Source organism: Lytechinus variegatus, chromosome 7 (assembly GCF_018143015.1).
Source record: "Lytechinus variegatus isolate NC3 chromosome 7, Lvar_3.0, whole genome shotgun sequence".
Taxonomy (NCBI): domain Eukaryota; kingdom Metazoa; phylum Echinodermata; class Echinoidea; order Temnopleuroida; family Toxopneustidae; genus Lytechinus; species Lytechinus variegatus.
The window spans coordinates 793,397-814,781 of NC_054746.1; the positions used below are offsets into that span (position 1 = coordinate 793,397).

General features: G+C 36.7%; 1 protein-coding gene across 4 annotated transcripts; it reads left to right on the forward strand.

Annotated features, from left to right (window-relative positions):
* Nucleotides 1–346: 346 nt before the first annotated feature.
* LOC121418151 (transmembrane protein 26-like) lies at nucleotides 347–11,883 on the forward strand. 4 transcript variants are annotated; one of them, XM_041611870.1, is made up of 4 exons: nucleotides 347–476; nucleotides 4,334–4,557; nucleotides 8,616–8,853; nucleotides 10,030–11,883. In XM_041611870.1, the coding sequence occupies exons 2-4, from the start codon at nucleotides 4,352–4,354 to the stop codon at nucleotides 10,966–10,968; spliced, it is 1,383 nt and encodes a 460-aa protein (XP_041467804.1). In that variant the 5' UTR covers nucleotides 347–476; nucleotides 4,334–4,351; the 3' UTR covers nucleotides 10,969–11,883. The 4 variants fall into 4 exon arrangements, with proteins under 4 accessions (XP_041467804.1, XP_041467802.1, XP_041467801.1 ...); XM_041611868.1 differs by lacking the exon at nucleotides 347–476 and adding an exon at nucleotides 4,068–4,176; XM_041611867.1 differs by lacking the exon at nucleotides 347–476 and adding an exon at nucleotides 4,131–4,205.
* The last annotated feature ends 9,502 nt before the right edge of the window (nucleotides 11,884–21,385 follow it).

Here is a 21,385-nt window from a genome sequence, read left to right on the forward strand (position 1 = left end):
TGTTCCTTCCATGTCAGATCAACTGTTCAATTTTCTGGCTCTTTCGGAACAAGAATCCTGGCTGATGGCCAGATGAGTATTTGGCGGTCATTGTAAGTTTTTATTATGATGAATCCAAGAAGTTGAGATCCTCATGCCAGGTCAATCTGTGCACAAATCTCTATTCTGTTACCCCTGACGGGAAAACTACCTGCATTTTCTGACGAAAACGATTTAAACAGCAACAAACTACAATTGGAAAGCAATTAATTTCGTCATATTTTCGAAAAGCAGACTAGAAAATAGGACTTAAGAGCGATATTCCACATTTTGCATTTAAAGCAGAGTCCTGCTGCAACAACATCTAAGCAAATCTTCAGGTCTTCATCTGAATAATGCAACTCGTGCTTTTAAAGACACTTTTTACCTTTTAGGAACATTCCAGCTTGTTTGCCACCAAACTGACACCTAACAGTGGTCTTTCTTCGTAGTAAAAGGTTGGTATAAATCTGTGTGTAATATTTCATCTATCGTTTACTTCTAGCTGAAAAGAGGTGTAGGCGATACATTCTCGGTTTGGCCTAATATCATTGTTCTGAATGTCTGCCACGGTGTATGAACTATAGAAATCTATTTGTACAGTTCTTACAATGTATCTGCATGATTAGTATTAATATGAAAGGTCTATTCGGTATCATTTATGGATGTTCTGTTACAGATATGAAAAAGCAGAGCGCACATCCTACACCATTTTGAATGATTATGATAATTTTTTTTGGGTGGTGTGCAATGTAGTTTGTGACGTATAGGTCAGCAATTGTCCAGTTTTTCCCTATTCACTTTATGTTTGATCAATCTAAAGGCAAGAAGTATGAATTATGATTTAAAATAATATTACAATGCAATTCAAGGCTATCTCAATATTTACCCCCGGTCGGAACATCAAACCAAATTTCAAATTATCAGGCATATTTCGCATTATCTTCTTCCTTTTAATATCGCATATACATGAATGATAATGATTTTTTTTCCTATTATTAAATAATATTTCTTTGGTAATATTCATGCTAATTACGATTTAAGTAATGACTAAAGTCAGCCTTTGATAAGTTTCTCGTAAAAGTACAGGATACCTTACTTTTCTATGAATTCAACTTTATAGAAAATACTCTGCTATCGCCGCTGTACCATAATCACTAACAGATTTATTTAAAAATGGACAGGGAAGTATACATGAAAATAATGACCGATTACAACAATCAATTAATGACTCCTAACCGATCTCTGCTTCACGAATTCCTGCCAAGGTTAGCTCAAAGGGAAATGACTCAATGATACTACGATAGCTATTTTGTAATAAGAGAGAAAAAAGGAAAGTTACGTTGACAAGTTCATAAGCATGACAAACGGAGCAAAACAAGTAATCCTTACCTTTTTTTATTTTGTTCGATATTTATTGATCCCATCGACCTGTCAGATTATTTTTGGCCAAAAATATAGCCAACATCACAGTCATCGCATCCATTAGGGCTGCGATGAAATGTCTCCACGGGAGAGGGGCATGGGGTTGCCTGAGTGAAAATCATAACGAATACATATTAATCCATAAATAATTCAATTATTGTTATTTAAAATAATAGCCCTAGATGTCGCTCCGTATTAAAAAATTATTTTTGTAATACTGGAATGTCGTCGAATTTGCCAACTGCCTTGCTTTTCCAGGGTCATCTTACCATCAATGTATTTTCGCATAATTTTGCTGTCAATCTTTTTGCATTGTTATTGTGTTTGATGGATAAAGAATAGATTAAAATGAATTGAGTTTTCATTTTCATTTAATGATCTTGGCTAAATACTCGGGATTAGGCCAAATGTATGACTAAGTGTTCGTCACTATACTGAACGTCCAGATAACCATATCATAGATCTTTTTTAACTGCATACTTTGCGTTTCTTTGAGAACTCTATAGGGTATACCAGGCAGAAAATGCGTATGAAAAATAATTTAGCGCCAGGGAGGCGTTATTATTATCGTAAGCTTTTGTCATCATGATGTCACCATGACGTTAAAGAGCACATTGATCTGTAGAATGACTCTTGTTACAAAGTAAACACAATTAGGACGACTCTTCAGATAAAATAGCGCTTGGTTGTGCCAATGAATATTATGCTGTATATATCACAACAATTAAATTTGTCATAAGCTTAGAGCTGTTAGTAGATACTAATTGAAATTAATATTCTGAGGAGCGCAGCCCGATGAAAATGGTGAATCTGTGTCATTGTTAATCGATTGGACTAGTGGCTCGAAGCAATGCAAGATATATATTCAGATCCTAGACCCATTGACAGTCACATAAAATCTGCGTTGCACACTGAGAACTCTAATTCACATGAATATAAATTGGATTATTTTCTTATTCATAATCTCCCATAAAAGAAAATCATTCGGCCCTTTGGGGAATTAGTGTTAAGATAAATAATTACGAAAAAGTCTCGAGCGAATGAAAGTTTTGATCTTTTCTTAAATGAACATCTACATTTGGGATAAACTTTCAGCGAATGATATCATATTTCACCCTCCAGTCTTTCCTTTTCTGTTTGACATCGTTTGAAACTATATTTAAATGCCACCTATTCTATCACTTTTCATGTCAGGGCCGGTTTTGTTTGACACATCACCCAAAAATATGGTCCACGCAGTCATCGGTCATCGCAGCGTACCATATGGTGGCGCACATCATCTATCTCTTTTTTTTTGCTCAGGAGATAGATTCCCTGAAAATGACATGAAGTCCAGGGCAAGTTATTCAGTATGACGATTGATTGCGCATAATTTTAAGGGCTGACCAACGTTTTCCAAAAGATAAAGGGGTATTGCAAAATCACTTCAGCCAAAACTGCTTAGTGATTCATGTGTGTTGTGACATACTTTGGAATCCGACCCCGTCTTCACAGCTTGGTGAGAGCTGATTAATTATTTTTGTAGATTTCATTCATTGATCATTTTTATTTATATTATTATTTTCAGGATTTGATACACAGTTTTTATACATTTGAAAAGCATAAATCAAAGTTCTCTCAGGTCAATCTTAATGTATCACCCAAACCAAACCAAACCATAACAGTCCAAATTGTTTGTGTAATTCGTCATTTCACAGTTTCATTGTTTAAAATTTTAAGCATGTTATTTAAGCCCATCACTTTAACAACTATGGTTACAACTTTTTAAACAATTACAAAAAAGTTTAAGCAATTTGTTGTAAGAGTGACAGACTTAAACAATATGCTACTTTTTTTAATGCAAGTAGCCAATCCAAATAGGTAACGTCATATTGGCTTGAAATTATATCCAGTCCATTCTAAGCCCATAATTAATATTCATTTACAGGTAAATGCTAGTTTTGGTAACGATATCAAAATGAGTTCGTACAGAATCCAATGAAATGACCACCAAAGTGTCTGTATAAATAAAACGCATACATTGTGTGCCAAATGATTCCGGAAGAAATTATGTAATTGCTGAGAAATCAGCAAATAAGCCCAGGATTCGGGTAGGGCGTCGGGCCCGACGCTCTAAGCAATAATTATACTTGTCCCACGTGCGCTTATCTGTGTTGGGGATCTTCGGTGTGAACATTATTCAGCGTAGATTTCAAGATTTCACAAAGTTCAGTTAATGTAACTGTACCAGATCTAGATCCTCGATGATATACTGACAATTAAGCCTTGTTTTACAGACTTTCTCATGAAATCAGTGTTTACTGCAACTACTGGAATTTCTCTTTAAGCTCGGACAGTTGAACCTCAAACAATTTTATACTTCCAAAGTACCAGAGTTTTGAACACTATGCAATGAGGTACATAGCACCCCTCCTATCCGCAACCATGGCAACCATTCGTTGACAGGAGGCAAAAAGGGACAAACATAAACTGATGAATGCTCGTGGGGTTGTCCATCTATTCATTGGTCAATGAAGGATTTGATACTTCACTTACTATTCAGAGACTCAAACCTCTCAAAACATGATTCAACGTGAAAAGAACCAGATGACGTAATGGATTAGCAAAGCTAAGTTTCCTTTTTTTCAGACCTGCATGCATTCGCCATTCTTGAATGAAGGGGTCTCAATGAAATTCCACTGAAGCGGAATGACCATTCATATATGCAGGCAGCTTTAGACATTCAAACACATGGTAAATATACACGCAACAACGTCACATTGGTATACTTGATCAAAAACAGACTATTTGACAGTATGTTTTTTTTTAGTATACGCGTCCATTTTGTTTCTTTTATCGCTATTAAATGAGGAATATCTAACAACTGATTTCTGCTTGTTTTGAATGACAGGTCAACATCGCGAGGACAATGAACGACAAAAAAGTTTCACTGTTTGCAGCCTTCAAGGCTCTCATCGTCCGACTCATCTACGCTGCTAACGGCATTATACTCACATTTTTCGTTCACGACATCATCAAGGAGGGCAGGATCTTCATCCTGAACGCTCTACTCATACCATCAGCCATCGAAGTTGTCGTCACTCTGAAGTACAAGAGGAGGGGAGAATGGACATGGTAAGACTGTCCTTATTGATACCCCTAAAAATAGCGATCTGTCGGGTATTTTATTCTTCTATAAGTAAAACCATCGCATCTTTTGGGGATGGGAGCTAATTGTTGAAAAAAAGTCTAAAAAATCTTGGAGAAATCGAGTCACAGTTCAAATGATATTAATACACATTGTCATAATCTTCCGAAATGATACAAATTCATTGACTGAGAAAACAGCTTTTGTTTAATATTGGGTAAATTTAACCAGCATTAGGGTCATTTGGGGCAGTATTTTACCCAATGTGGGAAGCATATTGTCCAGTAAGGTTAAAGAATAAGCCAACAATTACTTTAGAATGGGCCAAATTTTCATCACATTGGATAAATGAAAATTCCCGAAAGAAATGCCCAATAATGGCTGGACACAATACCCTCATTGGGAATTTTTACCCAATATTTGTATTTGTGTTTGATTGCAAACTTTCATAGGCCCTGATCAGCCAATTATCTTCCTGATATCGATTCATGTGATAAAATTATAATAACCTCCTTAAATGAACATGGATTTATCCATATTCTGAATAAGACATTGATAAAAGGGGTTTTTAGGGAAAAGGGACAAGCGAATGCAGTGTTTATTTTATTTAATGTTTTCTAGACAATCTTGTTAAACGAAACTGAAATGTTGTCATGTAACATTTTAAATTTTGTACATATCTTCTTATCAACGTGATCAAGACTCTTCAATGGTTTAAAATTTGAAATTTTAAGGATTTGCCTCTTGTCTAAAAGTAAAAAAGTGCCCCCTTTCTGATGATATTTATGTGTAAGAGGACGTTACACGAAACATTTTTTTTCACATTTAAGTAACAGTTAGTGTACATAACATGATTTAAAATGTGCTTTACCCTGAAACATTCAGTCAGTAAAAGTGGTTAAAATTTGATATTCTGAATTAAATTCACATTATATCCAAAGCATAAGTGACAGTCTTAATGACACATACTACAAAGTGTGGTTTTATAATTATGCATTTGCTTACAATTTTCGCCACATCCCCAGAATGCTCTGATATACCCCTCAAAATTTGGCACTCATGATGAAAAAAGGCATACTTGATAATCTAATTGAGGATTTATTTTTTATCATGGGTTTGAATTTTCAAAGTTATTGACAGCTGTAAAAATCATTTGGATATTTTTTAAAGTAAAATAATTTATCAGTATTAAAACAGGAGTGATAGTTTTGTCATTTTATTTATTTATTTATTTCAAATATTCAAAAGAAGGGTAGCCCAATCAGCAACAAGCTGGTTTTTGTTGGGGCCCTTCGTAAACAAACACAAATATCAAACATGGTGACATATTCAAATATAAACAAAGAATATAACATAAATACTAATATAAAAAATCAAATAATGAAATAATCATAATTACTATGGAAAATAACAAAATAAATGAAATATGATACTGTACAAATGTTACTTTAAAGTAAACGAAAATTGTATATACACATGAAAAGAGATAAGATATGTACAAGATGATGAGAAAAAATAGAATAGATTCCTCCATTAGTCCCTATTATATATCAATATAATGTTTTTTCCCCATTTTGCCATTTCCCGTTAAATTGTTTAATGTCTTGAAACGGAGGCGTTCTGGTATTTCATTCCATTGCAATGGGCCTCTGACAAAAGATATTTCTGGTCGAAGGTTGTACGAGCATATGGCGCCCTGATTATCATCTTATTTGTGATCCTACATGAATAAAATTATCACAAAGCACCTGAGAAGCAGCTTCTGGTAAACATTTATGAACCATTAAGTAAGATGCTCTAAAAAAGACATTGCGTGTTTTTGGCCAGGATAATTTAAAAATTCGTTAAGATGGAGTTCCCCCGAGAGAAATTAGACACCATGTATGCTGCCCTCTTATACTGTGATTCATTTCGGATCTTCCCGACCAGACTGTACAGCAATACATTATATGGGGCATTACAAAAGCCCAAATACATCTTATTCAATTGTGCTTTATAAGAATACTGTTTACAGCGATGAATAATTCCTAGTTTTTGTTTCACAATTAAAACTATACTCTAACATGTTTCTTATATATATATATATATATATATATATATATATATATATATTGGTGTGAAATACCTTATAATATATTATTTTTTGGTGTGAAAATTGGAAGAAAGCCATCAAGAAAGATTTAGTAGGGAAATGACATGATATGCCAATGCAAATGTTGGATGTAAACAAAATAGCAAATCGCACGCTATGTATTTTAGTTTTAAGGCCTTCCTAAAGCTGATCGAATATACTAATTTCATGGGGGGGGGGTGGGGGTAGGGGTCAAGCCTTAGTTAAGGACTTTAACTAAAATGAATCATCCAAAAGTCAACTGCCAGTCTTTGCGCCTCATGTTCAACTAAAATTTCTTCATTTTCACTTAATAATCTTCATTCCCCCAAATTAATAGTCCTTCTCAACAGCTAACTAAATTTGCATGGTGAACTATAGACATGCACAAACATTTTCTTCGTTATTTCCTTTCTAATTAATGAAATGTGGAGAACATTGATACTGAAAACACTGCCCACGCAATGCAATGTCATAGGACTTAAAGAAAATGTGGAAAGCAAATTTCTGGATAGTCATAGGAAATTTGCCTTAGATTTAAGATCACGCGTTCCAAAGATGACAAAGCATTTATTTTTGTACACTGACACCTTCTCGATGAAAAAATCCGTGCCAATAACCTCCACTCCTCCCCAACAGGATATCACCCTGTTCCAAGACAGGAGAATTAAGTTCATGGTTTATAACAGTTGTTTGATTTCATTGCAAAGAGTGAAAGAGAGTACCAAAAGTGTAGGCCGTGCATATCATAAGGGGAAGGGGGGGGGCAGATGTGCACTCTCAGGAATTTTCCAAAGATATTTCATTTAGTCCAAGTTCTCTATTAAAAAAAACATGCGAAGTATTCACCAAATCCTATTCCATCTTTCAAATGCAAAATACGCTTTGTGGGGGAAGACCAGACGTTTTGCTCCCTCGCTTCCAAAAGTTTTAATAATGATGATAATAATAAAAATAATAAAAGCTGAATTCATACAGCGCATTTTGCCTTAGGATACAGAGCGCTGCTACAATTATCCGATTTAGCTGCGCTGGCCCAGTAATTTCTTCCTACGGTGTTTAAATATTTTACTTATAACCCTCGAGGAGCAAATCCAGCGAACGGTCATGAACGTATAATAATTTTCAGATCATTAATGAAATTATGGAACGTTTAGTTTACAAAACCCAAAACATACTTTGAAAAAGCTGTTAACAATCCAGGATGGTTGCTAGTTGCATATCAAACCGCTGCAGAATGCCCGCTGTTTTCTGGAGATTATGTCTGTAAGGACAAGTAGGAAGTTTAATATCATCTTCCTATATTTCTTGAAAAGTAGGACTAATTGGACAATACATCTATTTTTCGGAAGTTATACTCCTTGGAATCAAACATTTTGGACTTACGCCATTTCGAATTTTTGTTTGTTTGAATTATTCAAGAAAATGATTTACACGCGTTGGGTATGTTTGATTTTATTTTGGTGCATGAAAACAAAATTTGTTGGCGTTTTCCTTCAGCAAGAAATTTATCCACACCGTGCTGCACTCGACCCAGGTGAGGTGATTGGGTACCCGGCAGGATTAATTCCTTGAATGTATGAGCGCTGAAAGGCAGCTCGAGCTAAATCCGAGGTACTAATAATGATAACAACAATGCGCATTGAAATAGATTGTTTTTAGATAGATGGCGCTCTACAAATGCCTATTCTCATTTCAATCAAATGGGTTAGGTTCCCAAAGAACTTTAAACATTGATAAAATGATATGTATGGTAACGCTATGAAAGGGACCTGGCCATGAAGGATCATTATATTGTTACGGGATATGCTGAGAATTGTCAGAGCACCTCCGGTAATAATACATAACCCTTTATGGCCGAGTCCCTGGTAATGATTCTGAAATATAAAAATAATAATATATATTTTTTTTACATTTTATCTTCTTCCCATCGAGGTTCATACCAAGTGTTTTCATTTACCTCCTATGGGTTGTCCCCTGTATCATCATACTGGAGATCTACGCCCTCAACTTCAGAAGTCACGTTGTGGATGCCATGCAGATGACCACCACCTGTCCTGTTGTATTCTATGATGAGTGTCGTTCAGCCGTTGTGGAGGCGATAGAGGAAGAGGCTGATATGCACTATGACAGCCTCCTCGGAGTCAACATCACTGACCATGTGCTCGATCCGGTGGGTAGCCGTAGGAAAATAATATATAAATAGTAATGAGGGTGGTAATGAAAATGGTAATAATGTACATTTATATAGCGCTTATTACAGTAGTTTCTAAGCGCTTTACATTAATATCTTAACGTAATACATGTATAAGGATTATGAAGAACATAATAAATCATATTGCATTACGTTGCATAATATTACATTGAATTACATTATATTATATTATATTACATTGCAAGACATTATAAATAAGTAATTAAAGAAAACAGATGGGGTGACATGGAATCAGTGAATCGAACTACAGTCCATTTAATAGATAATGTTTTGAGTCTGATTTTGAAGGTTTCTACAGAATAGCAATAACGATAAATAAATGAATAATAATGATGATGACGACACGTTTGACGATAACAATGACAATGGTGATAATGATATGGTTGATATATGGATGGTTCAAACGGCGGGTGGGTTGACTTGGTAATAGAAGCAACGAAAGTATTGAGAAAAAAAAATGAAATCATACTCGTAGTAAAAAATGAATGTTTGAAATGAGGGGACTTTGGAGAGGGCTCAAGGGTGGTGCATGGGAATAATTCCACATTTAAGTACCAAGAAACCTCTGAAATATATTCATCTTTAATTTAAAAAAAGTGAATACAAAAATATTTAAAATGTAAAACTCGTCTATTCCTTCAACCCTTCACCATTTCTCTCATTTGTTTTGTACACAACCATCTCGCAATACGCAAAGGTAAAAAAGGTCGTTACTTACTCAACGTCGTTACTTACTCAACGCTCTTCCCGACCGTATCATTACTCGTTCTATGTACTGTCCGATCTCTGTCTGATAGTACTTTTAGCTTCCACACAAATTGGGGCAGTGCAGTCTTATTCAAAATACTTCATGGAGTAAAAAAGGCATTTAGTTAACCCTGTAATGAAATATGGGCACATGCCTACAAACACGAGTATTATATATTTCTCAATCGATTTTCTGTTTCAGTCATTTCCATTCGTCATTAATGAACATTTCCAGAACCGAACGCATCATGGGATGAACCCGAAAGATATTACATTCATCACGTAGTAGAAAGAAATAATCTATATTGTCCATGTAAGAATAGTGTGAACGGATTCATAAATGAACAAACTCATAATTCAGTATTTCCAATGTTGTTTGATATGCAGGCAACACATGATTTGAGTCGGCGCTATTCCTCCATCTTCCAGCAAATCATGATGTTAGTCATCATCTTCGGTCGCTGGATGGCACCCAAAGGCAAGCTATCACGTGATCAGTTCTCCAGTCTGCTATTGGCTCTGACAGCAATGTCTCTGGATATGCTTGAATTTGCAACGGACAGTCTGAGTATCGAGACTGTGGCGTGTGATAAAATCTACGTTGGATTCATCATCGCTGTCTGGTGCTGGAGCCTCCTACAGATTCCTCTGGGGTTAACGGCGGTGAAGCAGCGAAAACCTCGCGTCGCCGGTCCAATCGAATCAAGTGACTCTTCCGACCATTCAACCGGAGTCCAAGGTAGCAAACCTAATGGCTTCAGCTGTAAAGATTCCTGCTGCTGCTGTTGCGAAAGCGAGATATGGTCTCTGATGGTCAGTATCTTCATGCAGGATGGCCCGTACTTGATCCTCCGCCTGTACATAATGTTCTCGACAGGATACGTAGGGGAGACACTCATCTTCTTCGCCGCGAAAAACGGACTAATTGTCGCGCTGCAGTCGTACCGCGTCAGTGTGAAGGTGCGCCAACTTTTCCGTAAGAGACGCAAAGGCCTCTCTGTAAAGCGCCATTCGACTCTGCCGGCCGGGCATTCACATCCGGTTGTCAATGGAAAAAGTCTTCAGAATGGAGGCTTCACGGGCGAAGGGGAAACCAACGCCGAAAGCGTCGTGGTTACTATCTCACAAGCAGGAAGTGATAACACTGACGATGGCGCCACAGACCAAGGCGAGGACGCTTTCCGGGTTGAAGAAGAAACCAGAAGCAGTGAGGTTCCCCAAGGACAAAAGGGAACTCAGTCTGGTGTTTCAGCAGTATCTGGATTCCAAGAAGTGGTCCTTGAAATTTGTGAAGAGGAAGAATCATTGCAAAATGATGAACTTTGAAAGGAGAGCTCAATCTGCTTTATCGGCAGATCATGTCTGTGATATTGAAATTGATATCAACGTTGATATTTTACTAATTGAGAGCGTTGTAATGACTATGTTTTATATATTATATACGGGTTCAATCGGCTTTAAGTTTTGATGGTGCTAAGTGTATCCACGTGTGTGCTAATTGTACACAGTAAAACGCTGTTTAAGATTTTATACAACGCTGTTTACTATATGAACCATACAATACTTGTTTAACAATTTAAATAATAATGTTTAATTTATTGAAGATTAGATATTGAAAAATTAAACTTTGTTGTTTAAACTGTTTAAACAATTACTGTAAGGTTCACATAGTAAACAGCGTTGTATAACAAATTAAACAGCGTTTTTACTATGTATGCAGTGACGAGAACCGCTCTTGGATGTTTTTAAACACATTTCCACTTTTAAATTTTATGATTTTACTGTTTTAGAGGAAAATAAATTGTCTTTTAAAAAAATCTATACCCGGCTAATAGGTAACTTCATTTTGTAAAAGCATTATATGAAACAAGTTTTGGAATAAACTCAGTAGGAATGTTTCTATTTATCTACAAGATACTGTTTTGGGGTGAGTCATTATGCATAATTTACTTTAGTCGCATATCGTATGATTCTCCACCGTTATCTCCCTCGGTTACTTTTCATAGTATTTCTCCTCTGGAATTTTATTGTACAAAGATAAGAGCTAGTATTCATGGGAAATAGCCCACATTTTATTAGTAAGACAAATAATCGTGTACTGTAAAATTGGCTTCAGAATTAATCATGTGACCTTTAAAAAGTGAAAATCTACCATGCATAAACTTGTTGCATTATGCAGTGTTGGAACACTCATGTAATATAATCTGCTAAATCTTCTCTTTTTTATGTAATTCTGGAAAAGGATATGAATTGTAATTGTGTTTCTATGTACTGGTGTTAGTCGTTGTTTGTTTGTAAAAATCCCAAATATATACAGTGCGTCCCAGAAAAAATGAAACCGAGATTAAGCGATGATATATCATAACTTAATCACAAATACAATAGACAAATGACCTACTAGTGTAAAGCTTAGAATCTCCTCTTTCATCTGATATTACTTAGATTATTCCTCATTCGTGCATGAGTGAGCAAAAACAATATGAAGAAAGGATACTAAAAACTCATTTGGCGGGGGGTATCTGAATTTCAAAACGAAAATCTCATGCCTAAAATGTTTAATATCTGCTCTTTTATTTGATACCTTAGTCTAGAAAATGGTCAAGAAGTAAACAAGTTATGTTCCCTCGAAACAATGCTGGTATTTCCATAATATCATTAAATAAACATGTTTTCACCGGTTTCCCACAGAAGATATCGCATGGTTAACAAAAGACTTAATGCGTGGCTGATCGTCAACAAAACGGAGTGTCAAGTGAGTTTGAACGCTAGCCTGTAGAACCTCTTAATTTTATGAAATTATTGTAATTCAAGCCTTATTTCAAATGACCAGAACTTTGTTATTTCTTGTCCATTTTCTGTAATTGAGGTATCAAATTAAAGAGCAGATATTGAACTTTTTAAGAATTATGGTTTTCTTTTTGAAACCGAGATACAGCCCGCAAAATGACTTTTTTGTATTCCCTCTTCAATTGTTTTTGCTCACTCATGCGTGAATGAGAAATAATCTAAGTAATTTCAGATGAAAGAGGAGATTCTCAGTTTTATAATGGTAGGTCATTTTGTCTACTGTATTTGTGATTAAGTTATGATAAATCATCGATAAATCTCGGTTTCGTTTTTTTGTGGGAGGCACTGTAAATTTATTTTTACCAGACAACCACAACCTCTATTTCATAATTCATAATACTATTCAATGAATAAAAAAGAATATAGAATATAAATGGTTTATTGATAATACATGATCGGCAGCCAGTGGCTGAAATAATCATGTTTACATAGAATAATAACATACAAAAACACTATACAAAGAGTAGATTGAAAAAAATCATTCAATACATAAATTACACAAACAAAGATATTCATTATAACAAATCAAATTACTTAAATGAGTCATGAGTGTAAATTAATTAAAATCACATTGTATCAAGTATTGCATAAATAGAAAGGAAGAAAATAAAATCATGATTAGCCGGTCAAAATCAATTCAATTATAAGTATTATAAATAATTCTGATAATAATTACTGATTATTGTATGTCCATATTATATTAAATACATATTATCTGAATTCTTAATATTTTCAAATAAAGTTGTCTAAATAGTTAGTAATCGCAATCACAGGGAATCTGTGCAATTGTCTATCCCATTTCAGACAAGTGTTTATTTTAGATGTGATCTGAATTTCTTTGATGATGAAATGTAAAAAGACCATTAAAAACTGTAAGACTATTTTTTTAATGTAAAACACAATCGTTGAAATTGTTAAATTATCGTACAAATGTGATCAGTCTGTGTACACCTGGGGCCCGTTTTACAAAGATTGATCCAATCAGCCTCAACTATATGGGAATTTATCATTGTTATAATTTTCTCTATACAAGGAATTTCATAAGCAAGGTCCTTTGTTAACCCAAGAAGGGCACATTTAATTGTCAAGACAATGATGAATGTATATGCGCATACTTCATATCCATAAAACACATTAAACGTGCCTTTTTAAGTTGACGTTGCTGGCTTTACATATAGTTGTGGTTGATCGATTCAGTCCGAACTTTTCCCACCAACAACAACGCGGACATTAGATCTGCGGTTCGTGTGCAAAATTCTTGTTGCTACTATAATATATGGTAACAGCGACTTGTCCGATTTGAAATAATTTTTTTTTGTAACCGTGGAGAGCCACATGGGAGCTCGAGAGCGCCTCTGTATTATGGAAGAGGCATTCAACCAGGACGCCTGTAGATAGAATTTTATATTCTTACATCTATACCGTAAATTAATTCTTGATTTTTCCAATAAAACAACATTTTTCACATCAAAATATAGGTCTATAAACATGGATTCAGTTTTTTTAGAATTGAATAGAATCTAGTAATCAACACCTCCTCTGTACAATTTCTATCAATGTCAGAATAATGTCATAATAATCTAATCGCCCATTGGGGAGGGGGGGGGGATAAAATATTAAGCCCATGGAGGAGCGTATGGTCTTCACATTGTGTGCGAAATGGCTTGCTGTTTGTGTAGGAGGAGCTACAATCATGACAATTAAAGAGAAAAAGAATCAAGATTTCAGATCTATGTAGATATCGACGCATGCATAACCATTTTCCTGCTCAGCTCAGCTTTCCCGTCACTCCACACCCCGGACTCCACCGGGCTAGACATGCCCCGAGAAGCGTTACATGGTGTTTCATGGCATGGGTAAGAAAGCGGTTCTTCAAGCAAAAGAGTAGGGGAAGGCGGGGTAAGTTGAGCATAGGGGCAAGTTGAGCCACCAGCCCCAGGCCAATAATGAATGAGTCAGACATTGTGGTGGTGTCATGTATTGATGACCCATAGCATAACCCCTAACCCCACCATATTGTTTTCAACTTAGTTGAAACAAAAAGTAGTTTTTTAGAGGGAGAAATATGAATTTCAGCCAAAAAAGTAAAAAAGAGTGTGAAATAGATAAGTGCTTTATAAACACACACGTCTTTAAATATAATAAAGACATGATAACAACATTATTAGTCCAGGTATGGATCTTCATTATTATCATAGTCTTTTATATGATGGATGCATAATAAATGTGTGGATACAAAATTATCGCACTAAGTTCGGACTGGGGTAAGTTGAGCCAAACGGCACGGGGCAAGTTGAGCCATGGTAATTCCTATGGTAATGTATCTTAAAAACAAACAAACCATAAACATCGATTGAAATGCTGGCTGAAAGGAGCAAATTTACATGACTGCTCTTTTCCTTTTAAAGGATGTTAGTATTTAGAATTAGCAAGTGAAAAGACTTTAAACAAAAAATTGACATGCTGGTTCCCCCCTCATACATTTTGTACATAGTTTTTGTGGCTCAACTTACCCTGGAAGGTGGCTCAAACTTACCCCATATATGGGGCAAGTTGAGCCATTTGACATCGTTTTTTTCAAAGGTCACGATGACTTTCATTGTGGGGATAGAAAGTTATATATAGGTGGAAAATATTTCAGAAGAATTAAATTTCAAGGCAAGGTACTTATTTCGACAAGATTATTAATCATATCAATTCTAACATGCAAAAAGCAAAAACTGTCACAACTTACCCCGCCTTCCCCTACATATCAAGGGAAAGAATTACTTACACAAACGACAAGCCATCTCTCTTACAATGCATGTGAAGGGCATATGCCCCGTTGGCATTATGTTTTACTTTCCCCGAAATGGGGGATTAGATTTCAAATGATTCTTACATTGTTATGAAATTATACCGAGGTGGTGATGATCACCAGATTCTATTTATTTTCAAAACCTGAATCCATTATAGACCTATATTTTGGTGAAAATCAAGAATTATTTTTGGGCTTTGGTTGCCTGTACAGAGTGTAAGAATATAAGAATCAATCTACAGGCACGCTGATTGAATGTTGCTTCCATATTGCAGAGGCGCTCTCGAGCTCTACGAGGACGCCCATAGGGCTCTCGATGGCTGTAAAAAAATCGTCCCAAATCGGAGATGTTGCTGTTGCCATAGTAGTAACTAAATTTCTTTCACATGAACCGCAGATCTAATGTTCCCGTCGTGGCTGCGAAAAGTTGAATTTTCTCATGTCACACAACTTGCGTTGCAGCTGGGAAGTTTTTTTTACGACGGGGTCAAAAGTCTCATTCCAAATCAACTTGCGTCGTAAAGGTCCGTATCCGTCGTTGTACGGAAAGTCACAGCTCTTTGTAAAACGGAACCTTATCATATAACAAGACGTTGAAAGACGGTCATGACAGTACTGGTATTTTTGCAACCTCGGACAGGTTAAAATAAAAATTGGCTATCGTGTAAGAGCGTCTGACGAAATTTGTTAAACGCATGAGCGTAACAGGGATCGGCGGCCAGGGGGGGGGGGGGCAAGAGCCAAAATTTTCCAGTCATAATCATGCTATGAACAGGCAGTGGTGTAATTAGGCAAAAATGCTGTGGAGCCAGATACGGCATATCGGGAAGAATTCATTTTATAAAAAGTTGCGAGCGAGCGAACAAAAAATTTTGACACTTTTGTTTAATACAGAAATCAGATGTGACAGATTTTGACATAGTATTCCGAAAATGATATCATTCTTCACCATTTTCTCTTTTCTTTCCTGTTTTTTTTTTGTCTGGACGCCATTGTGAACCGGATTCATTTTTTAATGATTGTGCTCGAAGATCTACGCGGCGGTAGCGTGAAGAGTAAGAAAAAATAAATGGACAGTATATGGCGCATGTGCCAAAAAGCTGCGTAATAAAAGTCCCGAGCGAGCGAAGCGAGAAAAAACCTTTTCATGAAAATCTAACTTTGAGACATTTCTGACATTATATCTAGTAAATAGGCCATGACATCATATCTTACACTTTTCCTTAGCTTTTATTTCCTCTTTTTCTTTTTGGGGCCATGACCAAATCGCCAGTGCAATGCGGGTGGGTTCCGTGGCGGAACGCCCGGAACCTCTTGATATCAAAGTCATCGTACAGATTGCCGCTATTTTTAATCAAATCGCAGATAAAGTTATATGCCCAGTATATATCTTTTACACAACACATCCATTCAACGCAATTGCTCAATGAAGCAAATATTTTAAGGGGTCGCAACATAGTAATGTGGGAAAATTTGTAAAAAAGTTGCCAGCGGAAAAAAAAATTGCCTTTTGAAATGAAATTCTAATCATTTGATTGATTTTTGAATTAAATTCAGCAAATGATAAATTTCATTTTTTTAAATTCATTTCATAACGTTGCCTCCTAATTTCTTTAATTCCCCTTCGGAACCAAGACCCCCTTCCCTGTAGGCTAGTGATCGAACGTTGAATGTTAAATGTAGGAAGGGTCTATACGGGGGGCGTCGCAGTGCCCTTTAAGGTATGAAGAGCCCCTACTGCGTGGGGTATGAGGCAGAGCCCTTAGGATCTTCGGACATTCTTCTTCTTTGAAGGTAGATGTAGTACTTCTATCAGGCTCTTTCTTTCTTTCTCTATCTCTTTCTTTTCAGTTTTCATATTTCTCTCTCTTTCTTTCTTTCTTTTTCTTATTCTCCTCTATCCTCCATTTTTCCAACTGGTACATAAATTTGACGACTGCCATTAATGTGGGGGGTACCCCATACCCCCCCTCTAGCTACGGCCCTGGGCACGGCCGGCTTTGAATGACGCCCTTGGGTTCTGAGATGTCGCTGTCCAAAGTGGCTAAGATAGTGGTTTTGATGTATTATTACAATATCAATGTTTGCCATTAAAATCAGTTTTATTTTAATTACACAAAATATAATATGAAACGTGCAAACTCGCTTGTTCTCCAAGGTATCAATCAAGTAATAGACCATGTAGGCAGTGGTATACGTTGGCATGGCGATGTCTGCATTCTTCCTTTCAGAAAATAACACTGAACCACAAGAGGGCAGCATTTATCATTTGATTTCCCAATAATCATCTGCTTCCATTGCTAGTCTTAAGTCATGGTAGTAAAAACAAAAAATCTGAACAAATATCATCTTTGAATGGTAGAAATTAAGTGACATATTTTTTACGTTTATTTTCATTTTTGTTGTATAATAGAAGAGCCTACGTAGCCTAATACGTAACAGTAATGGTGATCTTACACTTTCAGCGAGAGGTTACAAACGATGGCAGCTATATTTGATTACATTGGGTGAAGTTGTGTATGATTTCATAGTTCCGATGAAATAGCTATCTCATTTCAGTCTCCTTTCTTCACACAAACAAAAGCAAACAAAATTGTTTGTTATATTTGTAATCAATTTGTTTAATAATTGTTTTACTCTTGGGAGAGTGCGGTCACCGACACCTCAAAAACAAATAACACAGTCGTTCTCAAATTAACAACACCTCGAAAACATAATGCAACAACTGGCATCTAACTCAGCTTGCATGCTGATTTGAATTACTCTATTCTAGTAATCGTCATGATTACACATTCTAAAGAACATTGCTCTCGTCTATAACATGTAAAATGATTGCATATTCATGAAACATCAATATTTGAAATCTTAGTGGTCGTATGTAAATTACACTGAACGATTACGTATGAACTTCCTTTTGACCTATAGAATTTATGAAACGATAATCAAATATTGACTTATCGAATCTTAGAAATTGAGTTATCATTCAACTTGATAACTAAGATTTTGCTTGCGTACTGCAAGCAAAATAATGGACCTTGAGATAGGCGAAAACAGAGCTAAACCAAATAAGGAAAATTCTCTGAAATTCCTATCCGACCCCATTAAGGCGATCGAGCGAACAAAGAAAATAGCTCCAAGGTCATCCTACATTTTTACTATCCCTATCCAATTTTTGTACGGAAATAATTTTTTGACCCCCTAAAAATATGGTTTTATCAATCTCTGTGATAAAATAATTCTTGGGGGAAAAAAATATGCTACTGCCCTGTATGGTGTGATGACCGCGAATGAAAGCTAAACCGAAATCTCCCTTCCACCTAACATAGCAACAATAGCATGTTGCGTAATCACATGCATTTCAACATTCCTCCTCAAATGAGATAACAATTCTCTTTCTATACAATGCTAAAAGAATTTCACAGTATCTTAAGGGGGTATCTCACTGGGCTTGAAACTAGTTCGCGACTAGTTCGCGACTACAAATTTTGCTAGTTGCAGAGACGTCTCCGCGACATCTCTGAGACGTCTCATGAAAATTACAGAGTCTCCGAGGAGTCGCAAGAAGATTAAACATGTTTAATATTTTTGGAGACTGTTTCTAGTCTCTGCGACGTCTCCGAGAAGTCTCCATCAGTTGTTGCGACGTCTCGGAGACTAATGATATCCGCGACTGCTGAGACGTCGCCGCGATGTCTCAGAGACGTCTCAGAGACATCGCGAAGACCTGCTGGAGACCAAAAAAAAATTATAATACATTGCGGAGACGTCTCCGCGACACTTCTTCACACTGTTTGACCCACTTCAGAAACCACGTGACTGAACGCGTGCTGATATCCCTCCTCCTGCTCCAAGTCAGGTGTATGATCTTTCAAACGTTCCATCGAGACGTCTCCTTGGTGAGAGCGCAAGCCATTTTTGTCTCCGAGACGTCTCCGCGACTGCAGCGACTGATAAGTTGGAGACTGTCGCGGCGACGTCTCCGTTGGTGAGATAGGGCCTTTAGGTCCAATATAGAGATGTTTAGACATTGTACATGTCGATGACAGATAATACGTCTGAGTTCGTCATGAGAAAACAAGATATGAAATTAATTAATATAGGTGTTGTTTACGAAAATATCGCAAGGTTTTATTGAAGTGTTATTCATCGTAATACATAGTTTCTCAACACATCATCATTATCACATCAGATCACTCATTCCTTATTATACAACAAATGAATGTTTATGAGTGCAATGGACAGAATTCTTCATGAGGTGAAAGATGAAATGATCCATTCAATTCAGCTACGCCTCGTTGAATGGGTCATTCATTTCATGTTTCACCGAATGAAGTATTCTGTCCATTGTGCGAATGTATTTGGTTTATATGACATCGAAAAATATATTCTTTTTTATATGAACTTTGTCGATTTCGATGCAATATATGCTCATGCAGTGCAAGCTTGGTTTGTTATCGCATACATATACTTACGCGCAGTAGCGGACCGTGACCCGGAGTAGACAAAGCATTGGGGGGGGGGGGCACTGCATTGTTCGTGAACAATGCCGTGCCCCCCCAATGCTTTGTCTCCTCGGGGTCACGGTCCGCCACTGCTTACGCGCTTCAAACACGAGTGGTGCCTGAGTCTTAGTGCGCGCGTGCAATGGACAAAATCGTATGGATCCATAATTGCACAATAATTGCACGGTTGATGACATCATTGTTAAATGGGCTGAATGATCAGTATCGACCAACCAATCAAATGACATGGATTTTTCTAAGCGTCATGCAATCTTTAATGATGACAAGTATACAGCTATTTAATCGAAAATATGCAACGTTTGAGATTGTTTGTGCTTCAACTAAAGTGAATAAAGGATATGTATAATTAAATGAACGAATTTAAAAATAAACATGAGAAAATTGAAATATTTAAATTATTTATTATTTTCAAACCTATTAGTAAGAAATTATATGAAAGAGTGAAATGAAGAAGCCAAACACAATGTGTAGCAGTCTGATAGGCCCAAATTCCTATGGAGTGTCATTAGTCCGGTATTATTCTAAATCAAGTGGTAAAAAAGTAGGTCAAAATATTAATTTTGTTATGAAACGACGAAAGCAGACGTAGTCTTTGTCCTCTTCATGTATGGTTTCGACATGACGATATTGCACTCCCTACTTAACAAGTTTAAAGGAGTGTATCTATGAGATATAGGGCCTTCAGGCCTGGTCACAAAGCCCGAGCGTTGTTGGAGAGGTCGTTGAGCGGAGAGAAAAAAAATCATCATCGCTCGCTACCGTTCACCACTGTTTAACCAGTGTTAAACCCCGTCGAGCCGACGCCCGCATGCGCAGAACTCCGCTCTATCAACGCTCGAGTCACCGATAAACCAACGCTCGCCACCGTTAAACCAACGCTAAAGCTACGCTGGCTTCAGCGGTGCATCGCTAAGGCAACGCCCATGTTTTCGATTTTTCCCCCCAATTTTGTGAGCTGTGACGAGCGTTGTCGAAATTCGACCCTCTCTCCCTTCCGCTCCACGACCGCTCCAACAACGCTCGGGCGGTGTGACCAGGCCTTTCAGAACGTAATCACGCACGAGAGAGCGATAGAAAAAGGGGACAATCGAAATAAGGTGTGAAGATCGCCTTCAGTTATTATCCCATTCCATTTATTTCTATGACTTCATACAATGAACATGAAACTGTATATATTGCGAGAATCTCAAATATTGGTCATTCAAGTAGACTCGACACTTTTCAGAAAGTTAAACGAAGCCAAATTTCTTAGAGCATTTCAGGGGTGTTCCTGTAAAGTTTGAAGAGTTCTTGTATAGCTCCGATGCTCGTCACAGAAGTTTAGGGCGGTTGACAACCGGGTTCCCAATGATTATATCAAAATTACTGTGAGAACCCAGGCTATATGGTTACTTGGTTGGACAAGGATACTCATTTGAATTCAGGGTATCGACTTCTTAATATCCCCGTTCTCGCCTCTGAAGGCTTTCAAACTTAGTGGACTTTTTTGCCACCGGCAACTCAGGTTACGTCATTTAGTGTTACAAATTTGGTTATAGGCCTAACTACGCCGTTTATATGCATTTTTTTGGAACGG

What these genes read in the sequence shown, in the direction of transcription:
- LOC121418151 (XM_041611867.1), top strand. Translation starts at nt 4,146, where the DNA reads ATGCAGGCAGCTTTAGACATTCAAACACATGGTAAATATACACGCAAC. An exon ending in CACGCAACAACGTCACATTG is followed by an intron (nt 4,206 to 4,333) that starts GTATACTTGATC and finishes TTTGAATGACAG; the next exon opens with GTCAACATCGCGAGGACAAT. An exon ending in AGGAGGGGAGAATGGACATG is followed by an intron (nt 4,558 to 8,615) that starts GTAAGACTGTCC and finishes CTTCCCATCGAG; the next exon opens with GTTCATACCAAGTGTTTTCA.